The sequence below is a fragment of the Vanellus vanellus genome (assembly GCF_965231255.1).
Source record: "Vanellus vanellus genome assembly, chromosome: 9".
NCBI classification, from domain to species: domain Eukaryota; kingdom Metazoa; phylum Chordata; class Aves; order Charadriiformes; family Charadriidae; genus Vanellus; species Vanellus vanellus.
In genome coordinates, this window is record NC_138914.1 from 23,735,547 (window position 1) to 23,758,319 (window position 22,773).

Consider the following 22,773-nt stretch of genomic DNA (forward strand, 5'->3'; position numbering starts at 1 on the left):
CTAAATATTTTTAAGTATCTTCTGAGATTTCAATGAGAGCTTTTCAAGAGCAGTAAGCAAATCTTCAGTATCAGGCTTCCTTTATGTATCCTTGTCACTTTTTATTGGGTAGGACTCCCCGGACACATACAAAATAACATCTGCAGTCCTCATTCGCTATCAAACTGGCATAAAAAGACAGATGGAACTAGGCTCTGTGGAATATCTGCAGTGCAGGAGACTTCTTTACTAAGCCTAACACTCTGTATCAATCCCTTACAAGACATCTAGCAAAAATGACTGCTAAAGGTGGAAAAAGAAGTAATATTTTTGATCTCACAAGGAGGTAAAATTTAATAGCAGAGCTGGCATGATCTAGATCTTGAATCAGGAACTTGGTATGTCCCCACTCCAATATAGAATTTGGTGAGCATAAAGGCTAAACTAAACTCATACTTGCTATCGCAAATATTAGCTTCAACCTTAAGTCAGAGCTCAAGCTCTACTCTTCCAGGTCTCTCTGAGACAACATTATACAATTCTCTAACCTGAACTTTCAGGATAACAAACAGATGGCAAATGAGACTTAGCCCCTATAAATTTCACCGACTACCAACGTGTGGTCAAAATTAGGAGTAGTTTGCTTCCTGTCAGTGGAATTTTGCCTGCTTCCACTTTCACCATGTTAACATACAAGTTGGAGTGACTATGCGATATACCATAATGATTCACAGTAAACAAAATACTCTGTGGCAAGAAAGATCTAACAAAAAAAAACCAAAAGCACCTCGAAACAGCCAACCAAAAAACATTGATGCATTGGTTACTGTTCATCTATCAGTAAAATCCAGTGCATCCTGCATATTTGTTTACCTCAAGCTATTACAGCATCATTTTCAAATGACAGAATCACAGAATGATAGGGGTTGGAAGGGACCTCTGGAGATCATCTAGTCCAACCCCCCCTGCCAGAACAGGGTCACCTACAGCAGGTTACACAGGATGGCATCCAGGCGGGTTTTGAATGTCTCCAGAGAAGGAGACTCCACCACCTCTCTGGGCAGCCTGTGCTAGGGCTCTGTCACACTCAAAGGAAAGAAGTTCCTCCTCAGGTTTAGATGAAACTTCCTATGTTCAAGTTTGTGCCCATTACCTCTTGTCCTATCACTGGGCACCACTGAAAAAAGACTGTTCCCACCGCCCTGGCACCCTCCCTTTAAGTATTTATAAGCATTAGTAAGATCCCCCCTCAGTCTTCTTTTCTCTAGACTAAAAAGACCCAAGTCCCTCAGCCTCTCCTCATCAGAGAGATGTTCCAGTCCCCTAATCATCTTAGTAGCCCTTTGCTGGATTCTCTCCAGCAGTTCCCTGTCCTCCTTGAATGGTGGATTCCAGAACTGGACACAATACTCCAGATATGGCCTCACCAGGGCAGAGTAGAGGGGGAGGATGACCTCCCTCCACCTGCTGGCCACACTCTTCTTGATGCACCCCAGGATGCCATTGATCTTCTTGGCCACCAGGCCACATTGCTGGCTCATGGTCATCCTGTTGTCCACCAGGATTCCCAGGTCCCTTTCCACAGAGCTGCTCTCCAGCAGGTCAGCCCCCAACCTGTACTGATGCATGGGGTTATTCCTTCCCAGATGCAGTACCCTACACTTGCCTTTGTTTAATTTCATAAGGTTTCTCTCTGCCCAACTCTCCAGCCTGTCCAGGTCATGCCAAATGGCAGCACAGCCTGCTGGTGTGTCAGCCACTCCTAGTTTTGTGTCATCAGCAAACTTGCTGATGGTACACTCTATCCCTTCATCCAGGTCATTGATAAATATATTGAAGAGGACTGGACCCAGTACTGACCCCTGGGGAACACCACTTGTTACTGACCTCCAACTAGACTCTGCACCACTAACCACAACCCTCTGAGCTCTGTCAGCCACTGTTCAAATCCACCCCACTATCCATTCATCTAACCCACACTGCCTACCTAAGCTTGCCTGTGAGGGTGATGTGGGAGGCGGTGTTGAAAGCCTTGCTGAAGTAAAGGCAGGAAACATCCACTGCCCTCCCCTCATCTACCCATCCAGTCACGCCATTGCAGAAAGCTATCAGATTAGTCAGACATGACTTCCCCTTGGTGAATCCATGTTGACTACTTCTGATAACCTTCTTTTCCTTCAGATGCTTTGAGATGACACCCAGAACGAGCCCTTCCATCATCTTGGGATGGAGGTGAGGCTGACCGGCCTGTAGTTTCCTGAGTCATCCTTCTTGCCCTTTTTGAAGACTGGAGTGACATTGGCTTTCCTCCAATCCTCAGGCACCTCACCTGTTCTCCAGGACCTTTCAAAGATGATGGAGAGCGGTGCAGCAATGACTTCCGCCAGCTCCCTCAGCACTCGCGGGTGCATCCCATCAGGACCCATGGACTTGTGGGTATCCAGTCATTATCCAACGATAAATATGAACTTACATGGCAATAAACACCTTTCAAATAGGACTACATTCAGAATAAAGTTTAAAAGGAATGGCTGAGGCTGACTGTCTTACAGAAGCACCCTTTTACAAAGGCTTTTAACATCTACACAGCTTCCATCCGGTTCTTTGTAAAGCATATAGGAGTTGCATACATAGCATATGCCTAGTTGAGTAAAAACCAATTAAGACTTTGAACTCACGCCACAGATATGCGAGAATATCAGTTGCAATAAGTTCTTCCTTCCTTTCAGCAACAACAAAGATATCCAGAGGTTTCAAAATGTCTCATTTTCTTAGAAAAATATTTTGCATTACTACATTCTAGCACTTGTCCCAAGCATCAAATCACAATTCCTAATAGAACTGTTTTTATTTTTAACACTATTAACATATCTTTTAGGTGTTTCTTCAGGAAGGGGGAAAAGGGTATGGGACACAGGGACAACACGACACAGAAATACTGACATATGACTATATTGAACTAAGTTGGTTGCAGGAAACGAGTATTTTCAGCCTCAACTGAAGTGATGGTAGAAAACATTTTTCCCATATTACAGACATGTCATCATTGTCATAAATGAGGTAACAAAGCTCAAATACCTGCTTATCTTGTAGGTCTGAAGAGAGTTCATAGCTCTCAGAAAGTGATCTTGACCTTTTAATAGCTTCTTCCTCTGCTTGTTTTCGCAGTATGGATGTTGAGTGCTGAAGTTTTGGCCTCCGAGATCTTTGTTGTCCAGGGGAGACAGAGTACAGCCCGTAAGCAGAATGATCGTAATGGTCTGGACTTATAGCTGAACTGTGTGTTATAGGTCCTTGATGGTAAGCAGATGGGCTATCCAAAGATGTGCCAGTTTCACTGCTTGGAGCTTCACCCTCAACACTAGACAGAATGGAAAGACAGGAAAATCCTCAGGTGAGCATTGCATACCAAAATTCACAGTAACAAATAGCATAGTTTTGCTTAGTATCATTTTATGTAGACATCCAGTACATTTTGTTCAAATTCAGATGCAGTTAGTACAGGGTAATGTGGCTTTCATGTCAAACACCATAGACACTGGCTTAGATTAGAGTGAAAACTATTTGCGTTGCAGAGGTCATCTTTAGAGCATGAGTCAACCAGGAGTATGGCGATTTCAAGCATTATTTATCTTTATACAGTGATTACTAATAACATCCTGAGTAAGTCACTCAGCAACTACTGTGTAAAACAAGTGAAAACTTTTAATTTCTTATAAGTCTCCTCATTTTCAATTTGTTCTACTTCAAATTGACAGATGCTTATTTGTGTCCTTTCTTGCTTTGACAAAAAACCCCAATAGTTTTTTACTGTTATATTACAGTTTGACATAAAAGGATTACTTTCATGTTACTTAATGGAGATTTGGGATTTAGTGGATCTTGTGAGCTACTGTGTTTCTAGAAACTGAAGTTGGGAAAAAGTACCTACAGGAGAAATCCCATTTATTTCACTAACAGACAAAGATTGCTCCCATGGGATACTTTTGACATGCTTTGTAGTAAAACATCCCAAGTGATGGTGTTCCTAGCTAATGAAAGCAAAATAGTTTCAGGTAGGGAAAACACAGTAGGAGCTATCTGGCAAATGAAACACTTTGTTTTCACAGGAATGCTGTTATTGCTGAGGAACAAAGGAAAGAAAAAAAAACCAACTCCTTAATATTAAAGGAGCTGTACACAATAGGAAACAATTTAAAACTGAGTCCTAGTCAAGGTTTATCCTGAAGTACTGATGTCTAACAGCAATTTGTATTTGTTTTATATTTACAGTAGGGTATTCTCACATTGCAATAGCGTATATGCACTTTCACTCTTGCACAGTATGTCTTTTTCATATGTTTCACATAAATATTTACTATCTGCTTCTTCCTGTGTACACATAGCATTGATAGAAAAAAGAAATTTTACTTTTTTTTTTTTTTTTTTAAAATCAAAAGACTTAGTAAACACTCCACACATGCATGAATATAAGCACTTGCGGCACTTCCCCTACATTTTGCTTTAGGAACAGGTACATCCTCTAAAGGAGTAAAATTCCACCTTTCCACCACGCCCTGTATTTCTTATTTTGCTTTCATTTACATGTGTATGAACATAAAAAATAAAGCCCTCCCGTTGTCTCTCAGAAATGAAATGCTGTGACCCTTGCTGTACACGCATACCACAGCAGTCCCTTCAACAGTTCAAAGTACAGAGCGATTTCTGAAAGAAACTCCACCAGACTGCAGTGCCAGAAGACATCAAGGTTAATGCTGGCAAAACTCTCCCAGCTTGAACAGCATGTACTTTTTAAAGCAAAAGAGAAAAAAAGCCCCTTAGATTTCTCAAAATGTTTCTATAAATACACAAAACTGAAAGCCAGTCCTCTTTCTTTGCCCATCAAAATATGGCTCTACCCAAAAGGTATTTTCAAACATACTTCACCCAAGCTGGAAATATTTTCAGTGTGCACACGTTACTTTTTCCAAAAAGGAAGTTGACAGGAAACTAATCCCTTTCCCTCTGTGATACAGCTGGCTTTCAACTTGAAAATGATAAATTATCCAGGGTTTTGCCTGTGACATCGAAACTGTGTAACTACCCATTAAAAACAAACAAATCATTCTCTTTAAGTATCCCTTAAATAAATTAGTATCTTACTGAACTGCTTCACATTCTCTCTTTAAATACTAAAATATATTTCTCTTTTCTGCTAACTGCGACGCCACACTATTTTGTACATCATGGGTTCCCAATTACAAGTTTATTTGTAAGTACTTTTCATACAGCTATGGTAAATTTGTTTTTAACAGGAAGTCACGAATTATCACTATTTCCCCCTTCTTAGGTTCTGTGACTTTTTTTGCCTCCCATCACCCTCAAATCGAACTATTTAATAACCCTTCCACATCAATTATAATCTCATGTTGACATTTTAATAACGATACCCTCAATGGATCACTTAACCTTTTCACTAACAAAAAGGGTACTGCCCTAATCAGAAGATATTGGAAGGGGTCTGCCTGAGGCTTTGATTAAAGTTAGGGTTCTTCTTTATTTTTAGTTTGTCTTTCATACTTTTTCCAGCCATAAATATGATGCCTGACTGACTGTAATGCTTGATTTCATTTTGCTCATAGGCCTATTCCCTGCCATCACATCTGACCTTTGAAGCAGGGAAGTAATTATCTTTTACAACAGGCAGCCTCCTGCACAACAGTATGACAGCCCTTTAAAGCAAACAAGCGCGCACAGTCAGTGCAGCGTATTTGAAGGCTTTCTGCCATTCAGCTCTTCCTTGTCCCTTAAGTTAAGAGCAGCTTAATAACTCATACAAGTTATTTCATAAAAATGAAACTCCACTGACAAAGAAAAGCAGCTTGCTTTCTACTTCTTACTACTTAACATATGTTTGGAAAAGAAAAATATTTCAACAAATATGACCTGTATGAAGCTTTAAGGATGTCTTGCTCCATCCACCACGGAGGAAGCACATGCAGAGCATCATGGAACAGGAGTATAAAACCGAGAATGATCCTGCCCATGTCTATTTTGAAAGACTGTATACTAAAAACGGTACCTTTGCTTCAAAACAGACTCAGGACACGAGCCAGTCACTGCAGGGTTACAAGGGCAGTTTTTACCTATCCACTTATTAAAAATGCCAACACACAAACATATCAAGAATTCTGGTCCAGGCTTGCAACAAGAATTAGAGTAAGTTCCCCTGTGACTAGGCGAGAAGTTAGGCACCTCTCTAGCACTAGTGCACTTCCAGTAGCCACCCTGCACACGCTGTCTTTCTCAGATGGGTGAGAAATTAAGTACATTAAGTTCACTGTAAAAATGGACAATATTACCCTTGACCCAGTCCCAGCTAGAATTAGAAATAATTTCTTAATAAAGGTCTCTGATTTGAGGCATCTGCCACCTACTATACACATCCAGTAGAATTACTGGTAACTGCAGTGTTTAAAAAAAAATATCTAGTGGATGAATTTGGTTCATCTCCCTGCAATGTGCAATGGCATATTACTAGGGAGACAAGCAATATGTTGAGTATTCCAACAGTGCAATATTAGAATACAAACCAGTTGAAATTAACCTTTCATTTTTAGAACTCTGATTGTTTTATCACACTCCCATTTCAGCAGAAAATAGACATTCATTATCTGCCAAGCCAGAAAAAGAAAAAGGTTGCTTGCCAGTATTTTACAAAAAAGCAGAGAATGGAACAGCTAAAAAGTAAAAATGGAAATTAAATATTTTAAAATAATTAGTACTATTAAAATGACTTTGAATGCACAGAACAAAACATTAGAACAGAGCCATGGAAATACTCTGTTTCTTCGTGCATCTAAATTACTTTTTTTGAAAGAGTGGCCAGCACTGACTGAATCGGTATTTTATCAGAAATTGACAGTAGAAGTTTCTTCCTGCATAAACCTCAACTTCTAATAATGTTAAAAAAAACAACCATAACACCACTGTATCAAGGAACAATAGGGAAGAAGAAAGGCTTACAGAAAAATGCAAACAGACTGAATACAGTATTTTTAACATATCTCAATGAATATGTAAAACTATTGGTGAAAATCAATTAATTTTCTAATGACTATAAACCAGTATTAAATACCAAACATAGATGGATTCAGGCATTTTCCTTTCTTTTGTGTGTGTGGGTCTAGACTTCCTGCAGGAGCTAAGTCACACGCTCTGCAAACACTTTTAAATTAAAATACATCAGTTGAAGTGACATATGTGCCTGCAAGTAGGATCTGTTGGCTTCATCAGCAGGGCAGTGAGATAAGGGTCATTCCCGCGGTGCAGCTAACACTGTATTTACCCATGATGCACATTGCGCTCTAACAGTGACAGAATCAAAGCTCACTGCTCTGTCTGCATCAAAGACTAATACCAACATGCAGGCAGTGCCTGCCAAAAGCTGCTTTTCTAACTAATTTGCCTAGATAGCAAAGCTGAGTACCATGGTCCACGGCTGTAGCTTTCAACTAAAGCAGCATACAATAGACTCAGGCTGACAAAATGTGAAGTAGATGTTGCTAGCTAGAAAAAGGTAATGTTTTTTTACAATGATTTCCCACTATTCAGGTGATAAATTCATTTCAAGAATTACCTAACAAGAGCGAGTTCTGTCTCCTCCTTCCCTCTGTCTAATCGCCAAATGTAGTTGTGTGGTCAGCCATGACCAAAACAAAACATTTCCTCTCCAGGCATTTTAGCAGCAGAAACCTGGCAGGTCTTTTCTTCCCTGTCTCTCATTTTATACATTCAGTTATTACTTCTGATCTCAAAGACTGTTAATTAGTAACCAATACACTGAAACCACTACCATATTTTAAAACAACATATTATTCAGGATGTTTGAATATCTGCTGTTATTCTTTGATTTATTTTTCATTTTTATATTCACACCTTCCTTTTCCTTCAAATCTTGCCCAACCATTATCTTAGCAAAACCAACAATAACCACAATAAAGACAAAATTTTGAAAAACAAGAAAACTTCAACATTTAAGCTTAAAATGGAAACTGGAGTCTTCAAGACCTAAACTTCAGCAAAGAGCAAACCCCAAGCTTTTCCATGAGTACAGACTTACTCATTCCACTGAGAATAAAGGCAAAATGATCAGAGAAGCTGCAGGTTTGGATCCATAGGCACAAGCATTTACATCTGAGACTATACTATGAAAGAGAGACGATAACCAGAAAAGCAGAAGTTCCTTTTGCTGAGGCCCAGTACCTTATCTTTAAAACTATGTGCGTGTAAAGGGGAAGTATATAACAATAACGTCAGATGCAAGGAATTACTCAGTATTCCCACTAACCCCAGAAACCTCACAGTTTACAAGTAGTTAAGTGTCTCAGTGCATTTCTGGGACTACAATACAAAGATAATGAGAACATATGCTTACAGAAATCATCCAAATGTTCAAACCAGTGTGTTGCAGATTTAGATTGGATCTAAAGGCAACAAAGGAATTCAGCATGCTTCTAAATAATCTAAGTGCCAAACCAAAACTGCATGCAACATTTTAAAAAAAAAGAACCTAAAGACCCTTCCAGCAAAACAAAGTAAATACTTGAGAAATTATTTTACCCATGAACAGTTTCCGAAATCACTAGTTAAGTTCATCAGTCATTTAGAATGGACTTTCAACAGCGTAATATAAAGATATGAAATTGAAAACAGGCCCTAACAACTGGATGGTACGTGCATGAGAACCAATCAGCATTATATTCATCCTGTAAAAAAAAAAAATTCTTGGGACATATAGAGAAGTATGACAATATAATAAGTTTGTGCTGATACATCTTAAAAGACTTTTCCATAGCATTTTAGACCCTTAAAAGTAAGAACACAAGTTCAAAAGTACACAGAATAAACTTTTCTTCAAAATGGTGGAAAATATGCACAAGTAATAGGAATACAGTAAGAAAAACACGGCCAACTTAAACTTCTAGTCAGCATGAGATGGTAAAACCACCCAGCTTCGCCATGACACTACCAGTGTTCCGTTCTTTAGGAAGCAGGCAGTTTTTAAAGCATGACCACGGTTGACTATCACTTGCCAGAGACAGAAGTCAAAACTCCAGGTAGTCTGCATAACCTGAATTCAAACTGAACTTAAGTATTTATACATTTATTTTATTTTTTGCAACAGTGAAGCATTTGCCTGAGGAGTTCCTCATGAAATTTCTCAATCACATACATTCCTTCTCTAAATTGCCTACTTTTCCTTGAATCCATGCAATTTATTCCCCTCTTCAGGAAAAATGCACGTAAACCTGGTTCCCCTTAAAGACATATCTAATGATAGAACAATTCTGCAAGCTTATTTTCTTCCTTTGTTTGTTCCCAAAACTTTTCTGTCCATAAATATTAACATAATATCTACAGTTGAAATATCTAGACACCTAGGGACTCTGCCAATATGATTTATGAAATGGATTTAAATGCAAACCAAAGAGTAAAGCTTTTTTTATATTAAAACCTCATTCCATAAACATGATTTCCAGGAAAACTTCTGCCTCGCTCAAAAATAAATATCCTATATAAATTGGCCCAAATAAATATCCTATATAAATTGGCCCAAATAAATATCCTATATAAATTGGCCCAAATAAATATCCTATATAAATTGGCCCAAATGCCCAGAAAGGAAGAAGTGCTACGCATCTGTTTTACACTATCTCTTTTTGAAATTTGGAGGTTAAAAAAGTCAAATTCTGATCATAACTCCTAATTATAAATACCCACTTGAAATGGATCCAAATTCTCTACCTAGTTCAAAGATGCAGACCAGAAGTCGCCCATGGAACTAACTCTGAGTAACAGAGAAGCATGATGGCAGGTGCTGGAGCAGCTGGTACGGTCAGACACTTCCAACATGAAGCCTGAAAAAAACCCATTCAAAGGGTGAAAATGTTTAGGTCAAATCTAGGCATTCCCCATAGGAACAATCCTCTACAAAAGTTAATTTCTTGCAGATAACTTTGCCTTTCCAAATGCAACAAAGTCCTAATTTGAATGTGAAATTTTAAACGACAATTACAAACATAACACTGCTAATTAAAACTATGACTCCCCATACACGACTTAAACTGAACATAAGCATTCATTTGACACAAGGGTACACCCCACTGCTTCAAAGTTGGCTTACATTTCAGTACCTGTGGTGCTTTCTGCTATAAACTAGGAGGTGTATTTAATTAAAGCTCTTGATGTATGCATTGTATTATCTCAAATTACTCTCTACAAAAAGTTCTTAATGTAACTTCTTAAAATGCAAAACTAGCCATATGTAGTTCATACAAGCTAGGTTTTTAGCATTTTTTTTCTCCCCACATTACAATATTCCCCAATGGAGCGAGAACGTTTCAGCAGAAGTATATTATTAGTACAATTTGCAACAGATTAGAATCTAGTTCTTATTACCATGTCTGTTTTGTACTGTCTAGTAAACAAAAGTCAATTATATTAAGAACTTATACAAATCCCCAAATTCAATAAATGCAATAACATTAACAAACCAATCTACCTTCAAATATACACTGTCAAAAGTTCAAAGCCATTATGACGGACAAGAGCATTCACAGGCACTGACAAAAGCTTTGATCCAGGAAAGAAATATTGACCAACTTGTTTTACTTAGAATGCACTCTCAATTCAGCTGTTTCTGTTAAAAACAAATGAAACCTTTGAATGCACATCAAAGTAACGACCCAGGTAATTCATCTCACTGAAGTTAAATATCATTGCAAGAAAAATCCAGACAAAATTTGCATGTGTCTCAAAGCAAACACTAACAAAGCAACCACTTCATTCTGTACTGTTCTGTGTAACAGACTGCCAATAACAGCCAGCTTAAGTTCAAACACAGTCTGGCAACCATTGACAGAGAGACCACAGTTCCATAGACAAGTACCACTATGTGCACTACAAACTTTCATTTGCTCTCTGGTCCAAGTCCTGGATTCAGAATTACAGGAAAAACCCCAACATCTGCTCACTTGGACACTACCAAGTTTTAATTCTCACTAAAATAACCCCATTACAGGCATTAATAAAAATGTTTTTTAAAAAAGGGCGTTTTGACCCACAGTTTTATATGCTATTAGTAGTAGTGAATGAAAGTAGCAAGATGAAAAGAAAGCTAAACAAAAACCTACCCAATTTCTCCATTTTAGGAAACAACCTTTATAATAGATTTAAGAACTAAGAATATCCATTTGAAAAGAGCTTACTTGAGTTTATCTTTAGCTTCCAAGGAGGAGAAGGAAGGTTAAACACCTCAGGTATCACCTTTGTCTAAGTCAAACAGTGGGAGCGTATTGGCTAGCAGACATAAGTATTTACTACAGAAGGGCCAAACAAACAAACCAACCCACCCTAACACAGTACCCATTTAATGCCTTATGAAGCCTACTGGCTAAAGGCAAAGCTGTATTCAATTTTTATTATTTAGCAGCTGGAATGTAACAGAGGAGACTGAGAGCATCAACAGAACTTGAGTACAGCTTACAAGTGTTAACTTCTATCTCAGGTAAAGACAGACAATGTCATTCTCTGCTAATCTACGTTAATCATCACCCAGCATATGTTTATTCCAGACTTCAAACTCTTAAAAAAAAAAAATGAATAAAATATTATTAAAAGATGACTATGGTAATAATTTGAGGCTGTGGCTGGCGGAAGAGTTCCCAAATTTATCACCCCAATTTTTAGAGGTTTTTTTGTCAGCTCCTCCTCTTGATGTGTCAGCATAAAACAGAGTAACATCAGAATATGTCATGTATGCTTTGAAAGGATGCTTACCTTCTTATAGAGATTAAAGCTAAACATTTTGAAGTGTAACTGTGGTATCTGACCATTTAACAAAAGTCTGTGAAGGTCTACCTACCACTGCAGACTTTGTCCTGTTTCTACTATGTAAACTCTTACACAATAGGATAAGCTTTGGAAATCTAGTTTCTCAATGCAGCTGTGATAGAATTTGACCTCAACTATTTATTATTTGTTTAGATATATCATTCAGCAACTGGAATCCTCTTATTTAGCGTATCTACTCTACATAAGACATGTATGTAAGATAGTGAGATATTAATACACAGTCTACTGTTTATATCATGACATGACCTTTACACAATGCTAATTTTAAAAAGGAAGATTTAGTTTCTGCAACTGAGAAAAAACTGATTTGCGCGCACAGCTGAAGCAGCATTTCATATAACACAAAAATCCTTGGTGTCCTATACCAGCCATCCTTGTATTTCAGCCCTGTTGTGGTTTCAGCTGTTGTGTCAAGCCCACCAGAGGAAGCAGCGATACAGAAAGGCACTGCTGAGACATCAGCTTGCTGGCAATTAGGTTCTGTAGAAGACTAAATACTAGTTACCTCTCCCCATTCAGGCCTTGGTGGATAATATCCTTCTTTCCCCTCTTATACACTGTATATCATATAAACATGAATCAGTTTAAAGATCCTTAACGAAATCCTGTTTACTGAGTAAAAACAATGTTTCAGGCATTGAAATTTCATACCTAGAACAAAACTATATTCTCATCTTAGATCAAGTATACTTGATAAAGCCTATCATTTGACTCATTTTAAGGTTTTGCCCCTTTACTATTCAAAATGATTGCAAGTAAGATGCAGTATAGAGAGCTAGGAACAATTTTTGAGCAGGCCAGCTTTTCCCTTCAAGTATGCCTGTGTGCCTGGGCAGAGGGAGATCATCATAATCATCATAAGCCAGAGAGTACGCAGAGGGCCCACGCAGCAAAAATGACAACAAAACCATCTTTCTGTATTGGGCACTATATCAGGTAAAGTCAGATCACATCACAACTATATTCATTCAGACTGTATTTTCACTTAAGTAGCAAATGAATGTTATACAAAAAGACCTATTTAAAACAACCAAGGGATCCCATGTCAATTAGTTAGTAATATATTGTTACTATCTAATGAGGTGTGCTTTAAAACAATGTCACTGATAAACACAAGATAATTCCTTCTCTCACCTGGATTTAAGAAATAGTTGGCTAGAGTTCTCCCACTTCTAAAATCAGAAAGAAAGGGATCATTCAACTTTTAGTGGTTGGTTGACTTCTCTCTGAAGTTACAGATAAACCTCATAAGGTTATAGAGCAATGTACTCAAAAAAAGCCAAACCAAAAGGATGGACTGTTAAAAGTCTGATCAGAGAAAGACCTTTTACTGATCTAACTGAATCTAGAAGTATATATAAAAGTATCACTCAATTTTAAACACTGCACAAACCCTGCATTGTGCCAAGTCTAAAAAAAAAAAACAAAAAAAAACAACCAAAGACAAAGAAACCCTACTAGTTTTCTCTATGAGACAACAATGTAATTTTGATATGCATATATGCAAATAGGCATGGGAAAACCTCCCCAGGTAGGAAAGAAAATGAATGAGAACACAGAACCCTTGTTCCTGCTTCCAGTGAAGTTCAGAGCACTGCTACCAAGTTAGTGAGAACAGGAACTGGCCTTGAGCATTCTGCACGCACCAAGAGGTCTGTGTTGTAACTTACTGGAACAGAATCACTGCTAACTAGTCCTTAATCACAGCCATCCTCATAAAAGTGAGATTTTTATCCTCTGCAACACACCCAAGGTTTATATCAAAGTGTACAGAACATAATGTTTAAGGAAACAAAATGGTAAGAGATCTTTTGTTTGAAGTATGGCAGTTTAGTGGAAAAGAAAATGTTTTAGATGTTACTTAAATTCAAGGCAATGCGTTCAAATACAGAAGCTATTTGTAGAGTACTCAGAAAGATACTGTGTCTTACTCAGAAATATTGTGTCTCACGACATGTAAATTTTCACTCTTAGGAAAAGGAGACCTCGGAAGATTGCTTGCAACCTCTAAATCAGTTAAAGAGCTGACAGATGCTTTTTCTCATTCACAAACTTCCTTCCTTTTACATTTCCTCTTCATTATGCTGAGTGCATACATTTTATAGTTTTCTCTGTGAGTAATTAAATGTAGGCTTTCAGTAGGATTTCTGACCCACCTCACTGATCACAATAAAAAAGTACAACAGGTAGCAATTCCTGTCTTCGAAACCCACAAATGCTATTTGAAAGCTTACTATAAGCCAAGAACTTTCTCCTTACAAAGCTTATCTATTATCAAATTTAAAAATCTGCTCTATGTTCTAAATAATTTTATCAGCAACTTCCAATCAGTACCTAAAAATAGAGGATTTACTGCACATACACAGAACAAGAGTAATAGTTAGGTTGTACTGCAGCTTGCAGCAGCTTCATTTCGATGCAGTGCACAGATGCTCAGTACAGCTCTGCAAGTCCTGCTCCCAGAAGCATCGACAATCTGCAGTGACTTCTGCTGATACAGCTTGCCTTAGCTGGGGCTGCGTGTGAGGCTCATCAACCACAAAAGAACATTGGGTCTAAAATACAGAACTCGGATCATTCTTAGAATTTATAGGCTCTTTCCCATTACTTAATTCATAGCTCTTTCCACAGTGGAAAATTGTCTTTTAGGACAAGGGTAAAAGTCCAATTCCTGAAAACAAGACTCACCATTTTGTGAACTGAAAATGAAATATTGTGCAAAGACAGATTTCGAAAATGTCAACCAAAGACAATGATCTCGTGTAACATGCTGCACTGTGGCAGTGCAAGAAAACCTGAACTACTTCTTTTCTTCTAGGCTAACCTAATCAAAACCATCTTAATCACATTTTAATAACAGAAGAAGAATCCAAGTTTGCAACAGGTTGTCATCATTTGGGACAATTTCCATTAAGGCTAGGCAATCCTCCGTTCTCTTTCAATTTCATGAAGCATTAACTACTAGCATTAATAGGAAAGAATTAGTTGTAAAGTCCCATTCTCCTCAAACTTCGAATTAGAATCAGCTCCTTCTTGAAACCAGTTTCTACTAACCGCTCCATATCACTGGTATCTTCTAAACAAGGTTCACAGAATAAAATACAAGAAAAGAATATATAAACAATACTCATGAACTGCCGTTCTTTCAAGAATCTAAGAACAGCTGAAAATACTATCTAACATTCAACACCCTGTGAAGTGTTAACTTCAAAGCATGAGAATCACCCCAGATACCTCTAGAATGGAAATTCAACAGTTGTTTCACACCACATCACAATAAAGCAGAACCAGGTAAGAAAGAAAAATAAAGATAATCTTTATTCCCAACTGAAAGTGCAGAAGGAAGTTAGATTGAGAGAAAAAGCTATTATTAAGCTGAAAGATGGCCAGAAAGTCTGGGTTTATACAGGCCTGTTCTGTCACATGTACTCTTAGACCCCTAGGAACTGCCACTGGATCACGGACACTGCTGTCCATCTCATTTGAATGATGACTTCCTCAGCACAACCTCCCGTATTATCTGTAAAGGCAGGAGTGCTTCCAACTAAATCCTCCAGTCCTTCCCGAAGATTTATCCTCGGAGTTCCGTGCAAGTACTGACATGGCCTACCCCGACTTGACTCACAAAAACTGAAAGGATCACAACTATAATCATGACGGCTGTAGGCTACACTAAGAAGAATACACCAAACTCAAGTTAAATACAGTCCAACGTACAGCTGTCTAAGCTACAATGCCCTCAGCCACTGCTGTATTTAACTCTCCATGTGATCCGAGATTGAGTTTGGTCCGTTCTACTGTAAAGGTGGGGAGTGAAAATTAAATTCAAGTCGAATTGTGACCTTTCCTGTAGTGCAGTTTTAGGATTGGCTGTAAACATACCCTGCAACAGAAAAATCCATCAGGTTTGCATCCTTGCTTCCTTTACACTGCATAAAGATGACCTGAAAGGTCATGTATGTATCAACAAACAGAAGGAAGTTAGTTTCTTTACTCTGTTCTTAGCAAAATATTTAAACTCATGACACATCCATCCTTGTTAATCTGGTGAATTTTAGGGGCCACTGAAATTTTTTGGACTAAACAATGAATGTACCCCTCAAAACAAGCTTAGGATTCTTTTTTCTGTTGCCCTGCCGTGTACAGAGCCACTTACGTAAAAGGAAGCCTAATCACAACTGTTGCATTTTGTTTGTGCTTGCACAACGTAAGGCAACAGGGAATTGGGTCCTTTGTTTTTAAGCACAAGTTTAACTCGGATGACACCGAACTACTGAAAGAAACTGATTAACAGATATACTATATCAATTTCCTGTATTAAAGGCTGTCAAAGCCATCGTTCTTATTTTCGGCTTCTGTCACAGGGACAAAAGGGTTTGATATTTTTATCACACCAAAGCTTGGCTTTTTAACTTTATTTTTATTAAAGACATCTTTACAGTGATTTCATTAAAACATTTCTAGTCTTTTATCTCTTGTAAGGCAGCAAAAGAAGATTTATTTAGCTAAATTTGCAGTCCCCTTTAACATAATACTAGGGCTTTGTGCTACACTGGATTAAAGCAGCATCTGTTCTTCTCTGGAAACCTGGAGTCAAATCCCAGCAGTGCAGTAAACTTGCCATCTCTGTCTGTACCCTAACTAGAATCGTCCTTCCTCCAAATAAAATTCAAATGAATTCCTGAAAGACACAAAAAGGGCTATGTAACTAAAATATTTTTGGTTAATAAGCTTTGCTAAAAAAGCCCATGATCAGTAACTACTTTTGCATAACAAAGATGTATGAATTGAGCAAAATTGTATTTACATAAGTTTTGACATAAAATGACAATGTACAGGATCCTAAAAATGAACTTTCAAATCCAGGGCCCGATTCTGCTGCACAGTCTTCTTTGACAGCAGAAATAAAGAAGCAAGGTTGGGAATACGAATTTGGCTTGTGGCCCATACTCAGTTTAAACATAAATGACATCTAAACTAAGCACGGTTAACAAAAACAATGCACCAACACAATTTCTCCCTCAACCCACGATTTATCTCTTCATGATCCCAGTTGTTCTGCTGATCAGGTAGTGTCTGGGTTAAGGGCCACATCCTTGTATATTTAATGTAACAAACAGGGCAATCAGGGCTCCATCTTGATTACAGTTTCTGAGGTCTCCTGCAGTTCTGCTATTAAATAAACATAAAAAGCAATAATCAATTGACAACTACTGTGATTAAAATATGCCTGGCTCTGAAATTAATAAAATCACCGTCGATTCTGACAGAAAAAGAACTATGTAAATGCTGAAAGAGCAAGAAAATTGCACCGTTAATGTCCTTCACAAATTATGGTAAATCCTTGCAATGATAAGGCACAACAACCCAGCTAATCTACATCCATGTATCATAATGCTCAAAGCAACAAAGTGGGTTTTTTCTCCTCCAATTGTGGTCCTTCACAGTTGTTTCAAAAAATACAATATTCAAAGATACAGTAACTTGAACCATTCCTTTGCACCTGTCAGAATCAAGCAGAAACTGGAAGCCACATGGGTTTACAACAAAGAGGGTGCATTAGTCTGGATCTTGAGATTCTATGCAGACCTAGTGGATAATTTCCAGGACGTCTTTATGGCATTAATATTTCCAAAATAAAGCTGCCCTGATAGCAGGCTAAATCCAATTTTACTCATTGAGAGTCACACAGCTGAGGCTATGAAGTTAAGGCAATGCGGCGTCTTGAATTTCAATTGGAACACCACGCAGTAGGCGAAAGGACATGTTTTACTAGGAAAGCAGCATCTCACTTCTAGCACTCTTGTTTCCCAACGTTCTGCTAGAGACACCTGAAGTCTGAGTATCACTGGTGTTAAATATCAAGAAGCACAACTGAAATATGTGAGAAGATATTAAATACCTACAGGTAGCATCTCCACAAGTGTTGGGTTTGGTTCAGGATGACACCTTGCATCCACCAACAGAGGAGCAGCTCCTTTTAGGCCAGCTTTTATAATTCACAGCTACTTCTTATCGGTGTTCAGGGCAAATAAAGTTTGCAAGCATAATTAGAGTAATCACATAAGAGTGCTAATCAGCTATACAATTATGAGATACTCCTCTTCAGAAAGTTTGACTCTTGAATTGCCATCTTTATACTTCAGAGAAAACATTATCAGTATAAAGGTAAATTGTTGTTCCACCCGAAGTCCTAGCACCTAACCTCTAGATCCTCAAAGGCGTGAAACAATCCCCAGCCTCCAAGCAACGGAAGAGTATTCTCATGAAGACTCAGTATTTGGAGGAATACTTTCTCTAGCCATATAAATCGAAATGCAATTCCCTTGACAGAATTTTCATTTTGAAAATATGAAATGGTCATAAAGTGAGAAAAAAAGCATGTAAGGCCACAGGGCTGCCTATCCTAAGAAATCACTTCCCAATTCTCAAGAGGAACACCCTGCCAACTGCTCGTGAAGATACCTTCTCCAGCAGAGAAGGTCTGCTTGCCCAGCAGTAACTCGCTACATCAACTCCTAGCAACCTTCCAATATAGATTTGTAACAAGAACAACAAACCAGAGTTACTGTTCAACTTGGTATTTGTACTTTTCAGGTGAAAAACTGAATCCTTGGGTTTTCTTACCTGAAAGTTGCAAATTATGCAATGAAACTGAATTGCAAACTGTTTATTAACTGCACCAGGATTCCCAGAGAGCTCCTAAAGGGGCAAAGAAACAACTAAGTACTGTTGATAGACTGAGTGCTATAATTTTCACTGGTCAGCTCCAGATCTTGGACTACAGTTAGTACCTTTGATGATAATGCGGTATTTCAGATTAGTAGATATAGGAAGAAAATTGATGATAGCTGACTTCACACATGAAACCCCAACACCGAGCATCTGTTTAACTAAGAGAAAAAAAAAAACCCAACAGCTGACTACCATATAACAGTACTCTCAGTATCTGCAATTTCAGGAACTAGACAAAGGACATCACAATGACAAAACAAATCTGGTGCAAAAGTAGAAGTAAAATGGGAATTGGTTCATTTTATTCAGCAAGGCTTAAGTTCTCCCAAAGCACTAGAGAGATGTAATGAATTCTGTGTTTATATGAAGGATATCTGCCACAAGAATAGACACAGTTAAATACAACCATCCAAACTAAGTACTCAGCAATTCCTCTTTTAACACATCAGGCAGAATAATCAAGTTGAACTGAAAGGAAGTGCATAGCAATGTGCAAAGGGAGGAAAAAAGTCTGAAACAATGACTGAATAGCAAAAAGTAACTGCATTAATACAGGCAAAGCTGTCACTATAGTAACATTTATGAATTATGTTTTGCAGTAAGCCATGCAAATGTAATATCACTTATGCAAACATTACCAACTCCACACAGGAAACTTACAGGCTCAACTTTATTATTTTTCATAAGGGTAAAAATGGGCTTAAAGATCATTAAACGTGTGACTAAACTGTACTAGAAAACGTTTTTCTTTATTAAAAAAAAACATTTTTTCCTTTCTTTTCCAGAAAAGACACTGTTGCATTCATATGAAGTTACACGGAGTCTAGTCACTTCCTCCTTTTATGTTTTTCCACATATGCACACACCCAATGTAAGATGTTGCCTATCTTTATTTAAATTGGTTATTTCTTTAACAATCAGCTCAGAATTTCATCGAATTATTTGGTGGAATCAACTTTCACAATGCATCGGAGATAGATTTATTTTGCAAGTGCACTTGCCAGGATAACTATTTTGGTCTATCATAACCTACACCGAATACCGCACAAGAAAAACTAGTTTGTACCTCTAGTTTTCAAGTGGCTCATATGACAGAGTACTGCGTTTTTGTAATTTTGCTGCACGTTATTTTAGGAGTGAACAACAACGTCATAACAATAGAGACAGTACGGAATTAACATGACAAATCCCATTTTCTGTTTTTTTTTGTTTGTTTGTTTGTTTTTTCTTGCATGTTATTCAGTATCCCTACTTTAAAAGCCTTTGAACGAAACTTTTTTTTTTCTTTTTTTTTTTGTTCTGGCTGAGGGCATGAGTGGCAACTGACCGCTTCCCCTAAGCAGCATCAGTGAATTTAAGGCGCCTTCCCATGCTGGCAGTCACAACGCCAGGTCTCCCGGCCGGTTTCGGCCATCCGGAACAGTATGTCCCCGAGCTTTGAAGTAGAGCTCGCCGCTTGTTTGCCACCCGTCATGTGATTTCTTGCGCTGTATCGAACTCGATGAAAAGAAGCGTTTTCGTGCTTGTGTACACCCCGTGCACGCATCTTAGCGGCTACGTCCGATCCCGTCCTAACAGCACCCTTCTCAACAAGCTTCTGCCGGTTTTCTGCCTTGCCTGCCACCGACAATAGACGCACGGCTCCACTTTTCATGCCATGTTTAACCCACTGCGATTTTCGTCGTCCCGGCCCCCCCCCCCCAAGACACAACTCTCCCCACCGCACTCCCGACCGCCGCCAAGTCCGCAGCACCCCGCAGACAGCGGGGCTGACCCCGGCGGCAAGCCGGGCACCCCCTCTCAGCCGGGAGCGGCTCTGTGCTGCCGCTCCACCCGGCTTCCCCCGGCTGGAGGAAGGGAGGGAGGGAGGGCCGGGACGGAACGGAGCCCTTTGTGTGACAGGAGGAGGCTCCCCGCCGAGGGGGCGCCCGGGGGGGACCCCCTTATTCTTCCCTAACCGAAACTTACCAGCTGTCAAGCTCCAGCTCCAGCAACGACTGGGTCCTCTCCGAGCTGCAGTGCAGGCACCACATGGCCGGGCCGAAGTCGCAGGCGGGCAGCTCCGCGCCGCCACCATAGCCGCCCCTCAGCCCGCCCCGCCCGCTCCCCTCAGCGGGGGAAAAAGGAGGGGGGGGGGGGGGGCGGGGGGGGAGAAGGAGGGAGGAGAGGGAGCGCGCGCCCGCGCGCAAGCGCAGAGCGCGGTTTCCCGGGGAACGCGAGGCGCCAACGGTCGTTCTCCTCACGGCCGCCGCCTCACGGGCCTCAACCGGGCCGGGGGCCGCGGCGGCCCCCACACAGTAGAAAAGTAACTTTTTTTCCCTGTCGCGGTATCCTTATTCCTGGCAAATTTGTTGGCGCACAACTCGAGTTTTGTCACCGTTATCGTGTTTAACAACATCTCAGTAGTGAACGTTATACTTAGACTATTCCATCTTCCCTGCTAAAGCTCACCACCCTTATTTTATTTCTTATACGGAAATATAATTAAACCTTAGATTAAGCACAACACTGGAATTTTGGTTCATCCAGTAATTTACATAAATCACTGTTATTTAATGTGTTAATAGCTAAGATAAAGTTTATAAACCCCCAGAGTGCAACAAACTCAATTTGTAATTATGAGCACACAGCAATTTGTATAACGTGCCATCTAAATCTACAGTAATTATGACCCTGCTTAAGGGTAATTCCCAACTTAATCACATTTAATACACCATTATTTCAAAGATCTAAATGGCTGAAACGGGCATTTATCTTGCATTTTGCTTGAATAAAAGCGAAGGGTTACCCAGAAGAACAAAAAGGAAGAAATTACTCGGCAGTAGTTTTCTTCCTGCAGAGTATAAACACAGCCACGCAACACTGTACAATAAAATGCATACACAAGTTAAAATACACATTATTCCTCTCGCAGCAGGCTTTTGGGGGATATTAATCCGATTACTCCCTTGAAAAAAAAATATGCGGATCCATATGAATCCTTCACCTCCTCCTCCCTCCCATGATGAATCCTCTGCTTCTCATGCTCTCCCTCCTCCACCCATGCTCACCTGTACACCTGACAAAAACTAACTGTTCTTTATAAAAAATATGGGCATGCCTCAGTTTCAAGGGCATACGGCACAATGGTCTTTCACAACATTCTCCTTTGGTGCATGACAAGAATTATCAATAAGCAGTAATTGATTCTCTAACTGTATAAAACATAGTACATCGCAATAATTTTCCCACATGACCTGGAATTACATAGGAATTCTCAAATACGCCAGGTAATTCTCTAAAAGCTAACACTTTACTGTTCTGATCTCAGAACAGTAATGTACATTCTGAAATATACATTTCTTTATTGCCTATAACTGCGTACTAGTTCACTTAATTTTTTAATGCCAATATACAAAAAATCGGCATTAAAACAACAGCTACAACCTCAGTTCATTTTTTGAACTGAACTTATAAAGCCTTTAAATAAACACATCTGGGAAAGGGCCTTATGTTGTCGGTTGCTATGGAGTAGGCAAAACAATGAATCTTTGTAGTCATTTTGCTCTCCTAAGAACAGATCTGAAGCCTATTTAAGGCAAAGGAAATCTTCACTGACTTCAAGGGTTTGTAGACTCAAAGCTGTACTTTTCAGCTACCTATCTGAAAAAACTCCACCTTTACAAAATATAAATAGCATTATCCCTATGTGAAGGATGGGAATATCACAGCACAAAAGTATAAACCATAGCAGAGAAAAATTAGAATAACTTTTCACAGTCCCCTTGCAGATCAGTGGGAGAACTAAAAATGAAATAGATCTACAAGTTCTGCTTCTTTATCCCCTCCCATAAAATAAGATACTTAGCTCTACAGAGGGAGAAAAGAAAAGCCCTCTGTCACTAGCCCTCAAAAGAACCCCTGCCAGCAAAAGATGGTGCTCTGCAGCAAACTGTCTCCTTAGCCCTGGCTAGAAGATTTGGGCAAGATTTCGGAACAAAAAAGGAAATTTCACAAGGATAACAATGTTTCAAACCGCACTGATTTATCCAGCGTGGAGCCACGCAAACCACACAACCCTGTAAACCGTAGCAAGTTGTAAAACACACATTCAAAATCTCAGCAATGAGAAAAACAACGCATGAAGAGGATTAGATCACCGTCAAACCATTAGAACAAAGCCAG

The 22,773-nt window shown here is 39.1% G+C and overlaps 1 protein-coding gene across 1 annotated transcript in view; it reads right to left on the reverse strand.

The window, feature by feature from the left end:
- The window catches only part of IQSEC1 (IQ motif and Sec7 domain ArfGEF 1), a 69,571-nt gene extending 48,862 nt beyond the window's left edge, over nt 1-20,709 (reverse strand). Inside the window, exons 1-2 of the mRNA XM_082487871.1 lie at nt 20,578-20,709; nt 3,058-3,340 (exon numbers count right to left, since the gene is read on the reverse strand). Of these exons, the coding sequence (XP_082343997.1) occupies nt 3,058-3,340; nt 20,578-20,642 (348 nt within the window). The 5' untranslated portion in view covers nt 20,643-20,709. The remainder of the gene's footprint in view (nt 1-3,057; nt 3,341-20,577) is intronic.
- Nucleotides 20,710-22,773: the final 2,064 nt, after the last annotated feature.